General features: G+C 40.0%; 1 protein-coding gene and 1 long non-coding RNA gene across 2 annotated transcripts in view; one reads left to right on the top strand and one right to left on the bottom strand.

The window, feature by feature from the left end:
• Window positions 1–2531: 2531 nt before the first annotated feature.
• On the bottom strand, window positions 2532–7435 carry LOC309532554. The gene is made up of 2 exons (XR_014219923.1): window positions 7340–7435; window positions 2532–2751 (listed from the first exon to the last, which is right to left on the bottom strand). It is a non-coding gene; the product is annotated as an uncharacterized lncRNA (long non-coding RNA).
• LOC309532517 ((E2-independent) E3 ubiquitin-conjugating enzyme FATS) overlaps window positions 4475–8741 on the top strand; it is an 87270-nt gene continuing 83003 nt past the window's right edge. The window contains exon 1 of the mRNA XM_082222858.1: window positions 4475–4693. Coding sequence (XP_082078984.1) covers window positions 4528–4693 — 166 coding nt within the window. The 5' untranslated portion in view covers window positions 4475–4527. The remainder of the gene's footprint in view (window positions 4694–8741) is intronic.

Genomic DNA, 8741 nt, shown 5'->3' with positions numbered 1-8741 from the left:
AACAGAGGCTATTTCAGGTGCCTTATCTTTTCAGACAATAAATGCTGACTTGATTTACTCTTTCTCTTACTTATTATGGAGAACTATAACACGGAAGGAAATTATTGCCCTCTTTTGTACAAATGGCTTATGAGTGCAATCATTAAGGCACAAGTCTCTTTATATAGAATGCTAATTTGATTTAGCCCAATTTCTGTGTCACAGACTTCTGGGAGGTTGCAAAGTGCTTCATAAATACCTCCTTTGATTAAATTAAAGCAAAGATTTTAACAGACTGCAGTTATTTGTATCTGTCAAGAAGGCTGAAGGGATATGGTTGCCTTTGGTTTAGATAAGACTGTTTAAGAAGATGGTTGTGGAATAAAACATGCTTTATTTATTCAATTCTATTTGATATTAATATCCCATATAATGTGTTGAACATTGTAAAGTGTCTCTTTATTTCTTTCCTTTTTTAAAATCATTTTTAAAAAAGGAAAGTGAATGAAATTTTAAAATGTATGAAATGCTTCTTCTCATGTCCCTGATCCTGAGTCACAACTCAGGCATGGACTTGCCCATAAGCAGCTCCCACAGGCAGCAGAAAACTTTGAAAGGGATAGGGGCAGGGGGAGAGTCTGTGCCAGCTCATGAACAAAGATTCAGCAGAAACACACAAAAAGCCAATTCAAAGTTCTCTATTTCACCCACCAAATATGTGTGGAAGTACTGCTCACGGGATTCCCTACCATCAATAGCCTGCAAAAAGCCTGGATGTGTGCAGCCAGATGAAAAATGGCAGCTGAAGGGGGCACAGCCAATTTCCTATTCTACCCTGTTGTACACTGAGATGACCTGCATATCTACTATAATGGTCGTGAAATTCTTCATTGTGCATTTGGAGCTCTCTTAAGATATTGTAACTAAATTTGCACAATGGTACCCAAGATCAAGGACGCAGGTGGCACTGTGGGTTAAACCACAGAGCCTAGGACTTGCCGATCAAAAGGTCAGCGGTTCAAATCCCCACAATGGGGTGAGCTCCCGTTGCTTGGTCCCTGCTCCTGCCAACCTAGCAGTTTGAAAGCACGTCAAAGTGCAAATAGATAAATAGGTACCGCTCCGGTGGGAAGGTAAACGGCATTTCCGTGCGCTGCTCTGGTTCACCAGAAGCGGCTTAGTCATGCTGGCCACATGACCCGGAAGCTGTACACTGGCTACCTCGGCCAGTAAAGCGAGATGAGCGCCGCAGCCCCAGAGTCGGTCACGACTGGACCTAATGGTCAGGGGTCCCTTTACCTTTACCCAAGATCAAGGAGCATGTTTTCATCTATGTTAAGATATAATAGGACACCATATTGAACTAAGTCAGCAGATTCAACCTTTTAATCACTATTTTCAAACCTGCCCTGGTTTTGTGTGTGTGTGTGTGTGTGTGTCTTAGAATTCCCAAGCAACACTGGCTAGGAGGCTGCTAGTATACAAATCTGCATCTGAATTAATACAAATCAGGGATTTCAACAGCCTTATTTGGATTCAAAAAGCCTTTCTGTTGTTGCTATTGCTAAACAACTGGAACTGAGAAACCCTTGCCAATATATATCAAGTCATCCAGCAACCCACCACTATCTCCCTTCTGCCCATTCTTGCAAAGACATTTGTTTCTCATGTATGATGCACATGAAGACAAAAACAGCATTGCACAACGTTAATGCTGGAGTAGTGGTAAACACAAGGATCAGTGTACTCAAATCCTTGTCTAGACAGTGGCCAAAGCATCTGTGGGAAGAAGGAAGCAATTTTTGTACACTAAAAGGATTTGGTTGTGTAATTAATGTAAACAGAAGCCTGCACAGAAGGAGGGGTGCATGAGAAACCTGCTGTGGCAGTCTAGGCTCTAGTAGTGTACGGCTGCTCAGAAGAAGAATCCAAGCCTGGGAATTGTTCTTGCCTCTTCTGCCATTTGATGATGTCTGGCTAATGGAACACTGACAACCTTTAAGACAGTATACATTATTAACAAAATAAGTAAACAAACACCAGATTTTACTTTAAGGAAGTTATGTATAAATTGGCTTAGTTTGCACAATTCATTCTGCTTCTCCTACCCATGAAGGAGCACTTTGCCTCATGTTGGGGGCAAAACGTTTTACACAGCCTTACCTCAGCCCTGGATATCTCTTTCTGCCCCCAATGTGTGGGCTCTGAGATGGCACCAGGCAGTGCTCCAGATATTTTCAGCGATAAGTGTTAAGAACATGCTGGGCCCTGAATTCAGTGCTCAGTAATAACATTTGTACTTGGATGATAGGATGATCACCATTGACATTTATGGCAGAAATCATAAAGTCCTACAGACTCTACTTTATGGGTGTATAAAATAATGCTATTTCACTTGCCCCATAGTTGTGATTTAAAAACAAGCAAACAGATATTTAAATCCATAAAGCCTGTAAGTCTTGCTCCTTCCTCTTTCTCTTATTATGTACAAATATGTGGCCTAGTTAATATAGGTTCTGCATAGGCAATAAAACCAAGGTTTTGTCATAGGCTTTGTGCTAGACTTGTTAGATTCTACTAGGTCCCACCCTTCTTCCTCTTCTTTGGTTTCACCTCTGCCGAGATTCTATCATAGTGCCATGCCCCTTTGACTTGCTAAGATTCCTCCAAGCTCCTCTTCCACTCTCTCAGATGCTGTTCCTGACGTGCCAGATTCTTCTCTGATTCTAGCCAGCTGCTATTGTCCTGGCCCCATATAAGGAAATAGGGTTTCTGAAATCAAATGTTGGTTTATTTTATGGCTTCACATAAATGTACCGTATTTTTCGCTCTATAACACGCACCAGACCATAACACGCACGTAGTTTTTAGAGGAGGAAAACAAGAAAAAAAAATATTCTAAACAAAATAGTGGATATATGATTTTTGTGGTTCATGCTGTGGCCACAGACATGTGATCTGACAGTGAGTTTGGAGTAGCCCAATGCAAAAATCCTGAGGATCCATGAGGATCCATGCTTTGTAACCACAGAGGAGGGAAGGAAAGGGAACCATGGATCCTCTGCTCACGACTGCAGCAGATCCCCCCTGCCACCCGCAGGCATTCGCTCCATAACACGCACAGATATTTCCCCTTACTTTCTAGGAGGAAAAAAGTGAGTGTTATGGTGCAAAAAATACGGTATATCCTGCTTTTCAAGAAATCTTTTTCACAAAGCGACTTGCAACTCTATCTAAAAGGACAGTGACAGTAACTTCTCAGTATATTTTAAAATATTTAAATACCGTAGTTTAAAACTTCATTCCATTGCTGCTCTAAAGCTAAAAACATCAAAAACAACAATAAAATCCAGGAGACCCACAACACAAAGACCCCAGTATGCTTTAACCACTGAAGGTCTTTGAGAAGAAATTGGTCTTCAGTGCTCTTGAAAACATTACAAGGGATGAGGCTTGCTGAATATCAGAAGGAACAGAGTGTTCTGATCTAGTGCACCTGAGGACTGCAAAACCTCTGGAAAAGATATAGAAAAAACCCAAAAATTGGAAGGAAGCAGCAAAAGTGATGGTCCCAGGTTCAATCTTTGGTCCGAAAGATGACAGATAGTGGGCTGAGAAAGATGTCTCCTAGATCTTCCCAACTGCAGTAAATAATTCAATGAACTGGTTGCCTGACTGTATATAAGGCACACTACCTTGTTGTTATTACAGATGCAGCATCCATTAAAAAACACAAGTATACTCTTGGGCTGTTCCCATTCATTTCATTGGGGATGGCACACCCGGCCAATACAGATTGTGTCCTCTACCTATTTATCCTACATATTATTTTTAAAAAAGTATACCCCACTTTTCACTGTATGTCTCAAAGCAGCTTACAGAAAAGTAAGTGGTTTATGTCCACAGTGAGGTGAGGTGGAGGCACTTTTACCCAACCTTTCAGCAGGTGAGCTGCTGGAGGGGTGAATTCAGTTGCGGTGCAAACTCACCGGCAGGAGTGCCAAATTGGCCAGGAGGAAGTTACATATAAGGGCATTTTCTGGTGCTAGACCTGTCCTTCACGTGGCTCCACAAAGCACCTATAAACAGAGAACACTGCCAGCATAAAATATTAAAGTTGCAAAAATGAAAGATTCATGCGGCGTCCGCCAGATAGATATCCTCCCTGTCTGAATGTAAGATCTCCTGCCAGAAGAAGGTTGAAAAATGCAGCAGCCAAAAATTGATATGCGGGCAAATGGGGCCCTGCATTTAGGATACACCGTTTCTAACCAATCAGGCTAAATGAAATCAGCAGGCCTGGGCCTTATCTCCTAGATAACCCTCATTAATCCAGTGAGCTTCTGAGGACAAAAAAGAGAAATGAATTGCTTCATTTGTGTCGCTTGAATGGAATGCTAATGAGGGGGGGGGGAGTTAATTATTCATTCCAGCCGACTGAGCAGAAAGCAGATCCTGGCTTCCCCTGTTACCATTGCAACAAGTGGCAGCCGGCCTAGTGAAAGCAAGCCAAGGGAAACATTTATAAAACTGAAACCAACATGAAATATGCCTTCTCAGAAAAGGAAACCCCTGGTCTTGAGCTGCGCAGGGCACAACCAGATGGATTTAAGGACAAAGCTTCTTGTAGCAAGGAACCAGGAAAAAAAGCCCTTCATATCTCAAATTTGCTTCATGATTAACCATGCCTCCTGGGGGAAACCGTGTTGCCTTGGTAAGTTTGGTACAAGTTTTCTAGGCTTTCCACATCAGTAGTTGAACAATGCTTTGCTTTGCTTTTGTTTTGTTTTTTTTGCTTCTGTTGGTACTACAACATTTGATGAACTTTTTGAAAAGACCTGGCTGGCTCCTGCATTTAAAGCAGAATTTAAAGAGCACAATTCTTGAGGATTTACAGTGGAAGCCTATATGTGTCTACTAGAAATAATTCCATTTGAGTTGAACAAATTCTGCTTACGGGTAATTGTGTATAGGATTTCAGTCTCAGTAATTTTCTATACATTTCAAGCAGCCTTTAAAAAAATAAAATAAACTTGAATGTATACAGCAACACAGTTGCTGTTCCTAACTAAAGGCTCACAATGGTGTCTGGATTTTGTTATTGTGTTTTTGTATTTTGTAACTTGCATTTAGTTTTGCGGTGTAGCGTGTGTTTTTTACATGTATGTTATTGATCTACACAAAATAAAAAAAATTCCTTCCAGTAATTCCTTCCTTTTTTTTATTTTGACTATGGCAGACCAACACGGCTACCTATCTGTAAATTGATCTACACAGAACGTGATGCGGTGTCACATTTTAAAAAAGTTTTTACTTCTGTAAACTACCTTGGGTCCAATTTTAATGGAGAGAAGTGGGATATAAATTACTATTCTAAGCTAAAATTAAATTAAATAAAAGAAACCATATTCAACATTCCACTTCTTGCAAAACCCAAGTTCTTGTAGATCCCTGTAATCAAAATGTAATCAAAATAATTGTAATCAAGAGGAATCCAGATATTATAGTCAACCCTATACATATCTAGTCAGAAGTAAGTCCTATTAAGATGAATGGGTCTTACGCCCAGGTATGTCAGAAAAGGATTGCAGCAGCTTGTAAGGAGGTTTAGAGTTACACATGTGGTTTGTGTGTAATTTCCTTTTTTAACATATATTTAGCACTAGGTCATGGCCCCCAGACATTTCCCTGTGTTTGTTAGGAGTGTTGTTTGTGTAGTCTGATTATTGCTTTCTAGGAGGATTGTGTTGCAGGACGTATGTTCGGCTATACATCATTTGAAAGCAACGTTATTAATGAATCTTGTTTTTCCAATGGCAAAAAAGACAGATGCTGTGTCTGTGAGACACAAAACAGTGGGGGAGCGGTGTTAGGCATCTATCTCCATTAGTCAGGGTATTAAAAAAAAAAACCTCCTGAAAGTTTTGATTTGTTAGTCAACACCAGTGAAATTGTTAACATTTTCCCATATGCCCTGCCACAGCAAAGACAAGTATCTCGAAATGTAAATAATGGGTTTGCATTAATTCAGTTCAACTCACATGCCAGCTTGCAAAATAGATTTTACCCCATTAAAAGAAAGGCTGGAATAAATAACTTCCTAGACAAGACGACAAATCACAATGGGGCTAATTTTCTTCTGTGAAAACAGTATTAGCATGCACCCTGCTTAAAATGTAATTATTTTCTCTCAGACTTTCTGATCTATGACAACTCTCCTTTCCTCATGACAAAATACATTTTTTAAAAAAAATTCACAAACATATACATATATGTTTTACCTAGAGAGATAAAAATACTGGTAATATTGACTATGATGTATTGCAGCAACGTGAAGCAATCATTTAACAACAGGGCAGTGTAGCCAAAAGCAATACACTCACTTACCTGGGAGTAAGCCGTGTTGAATTTAATGAGATTTATGTTCAAGTAGACATGTACAGGATGATTTCAGGGGGAAATTAAGTACAAAGTTGCTACATTTGAAGAAACTTGTTAGTACTGTGACTTTAATACTTGAGTGGATTTAGTTGGCCTTTGTCAAAATGCCTCTTTTACTTTGCATAATAATAATAATAATTCATTCATATCCCTCCCATCTAGCTGGGTTTCCCCAGCCACTCTGGGCGGCTTGCAACAAATGAAACACAACAAAACATCAAACATTAAAAGACGAGATACCCTATACAAGCAACAAACAAACCAATAAATAAATAAATAAATAAAAAAAAACCAATAACAATAATAACAAACAGTTTACAGTTATACTCAAAGTATCCACCAACTCCAACTAAACATTTAACCAACACTAACCCGACAAAAACAAAACAGAGGAACCAAAATTAGAACCATTTAAAACATTTGTGTTTTTTTAAATAATTTTTTATTGAAAGTTTCAAAAGTTTTTTTTAACCACAACAAAAACAAAACAAAACTATACAATAAACAAAACAAACATAAAAACATAAAAACACATATAATTTCGACCCTTAATTTCTTGTATCTTACTTTCTCGACTTCCTCATACCTCCCCTTTCTGTATTCCAATTTCTAATTAATTGTTCAGCAAATCCTTACTTATCAAAATTTATTATGACATTTGAAAACATTTTAGCCAGTTGCCGCAACCCAAGAGTTGTTCCAGCAATGTCCCAGTGACCTCCCAGGAGCCTCTTTTAGCTCACTCTGGAGTCTGGGCCCTGCCCCCCAGGCCAGGTGGAAATGGGCCTTTCAGCAGCGGTCTTTCTTCCAGAACTCAGGCAGCAGTAGAACATAGAATTCCTAATATATGAATTGTGTCACTGCCAGCTACAGAAAGAACATAACATGGTGATGAACTGACAATGAACAGCATTGTTACCTGGTGGTGGGAAAGAGTTACTACTTGTCAATCAAAATAAAGATGTCCTGTTGCTTTAGGCTTCAGTCTTAAAGTGACTTCAGTGACTAAACATCAAGCCCCACTGAACTCAGGGTACCCCAACACCCGTGGAATTGTGACGTTAGGACACAGCCATTACCAAATACAGCAAAGTCTTGTGACACCTTAAAGACTATCGAATTTATTATGACATAAGTTCTCATGGACTGAAGTTTACTTCATCCAATGCTTTTCTTTTCTTTTTTGTTGGTGGAGGGGGATTTTAAATTATTTTGTATTTTCTATATTTTATTGTAGTAAGCTACTTTGAGGCCTGTATGATGGGAAGTGGGATATACATTTTTTAAATATATATTTTTAGTTACAGGTATATATGTGTGTGTATATATGTGTGTGTGTGTGTGTGTGTGCATGTATGTACAGTGGTACCTCTGGATGTGAACAGGATCCATTCCGGAGCTCCTTTCACATCCAGAAGCAAATGCAACCTGTGTCCGCATATGCGTGGGTTGCGATTCACCGCTTCCGCACATGCACATGATGTAATTTTGATCGTCTGCGCATGCGCGAGCGACGAAGCCAGGAAGTAACGCGCTCTGTTACTTCTGGGTCACTGCAGTGCACAACCTGAAAATACTTATCCCAAAGCTCTTTCAACCCGAGGTATGACTGTATAGGGGCGAAGAAATAGTAAACAATGAGATCAGAAGGAAATGAAATGCTGAATAATGCAGACCGTGATAATTTTGGGCCATGCAGGGGGCAAACTGTTGTTGACAACAAAGGCATCCTGGCATTGGTAAACCAATTAACACATGTAGTGTGATAAACATCTTTTGTCTTGATTCAGTGCGCAAAGGATAGCATTGAACCTCTTGATGAACCACAGAGCCTAGGGCTTGCTGATTGGAAGGTTGGCGGTTCGAATCCCCGCGACAGGGTGAGCTCCCATTACTCAGTCCCTGCTCCTGCCAACCTAGCAGTTTGAAAGCACGTCAAAGTGCAAGTAGATAAATAGGTACCGCTCCGGTGGGAAGGTAAATAGCTTTTCCGTGCACTTCTCTGGTTCGCCAGAAGCAGCTTAGTCATGCTGGCCACATGACCCGGAAGCTGTATGCTGGCTCCCTCAGCCAATAAAGCAAGATGAGTGCTGCAACCCCAGAGTCGTCTGCGACTGGACCTAAAGGTCAGAGGTCCCTTTACCTTTACTATAAAAATATACTAATCTCCATAGATTTGAGGATACAAAATAGAAATGTGAAATCATCTGAGAATTCTCTTTGCCAGAAACCCCGGAGACAGTTTACCTGGATACTTAATGAACCGTTTTTGGCATTAGGTTTCTATGACTGCAATCCTATGGACACCTACTAGAGAATAA

Source organism: Podarcis vaucheri (genome assembly GCF_965113315.1).
Source record: "Podarcis vaucheri genome assembly, chromosome: 5".
In the NCBI taxonomy this organism is placed as follows: Eukaryota; Metazoa; Chordata; class Lepidosauria; order Squamata; family Lacertidae; genus Podarcis; species Podarcis vaucheri.
Note: the sequence above shows the minus strand (reverse complement) of the source record. Positions and strands in the feature narration are given on the sequence as shown.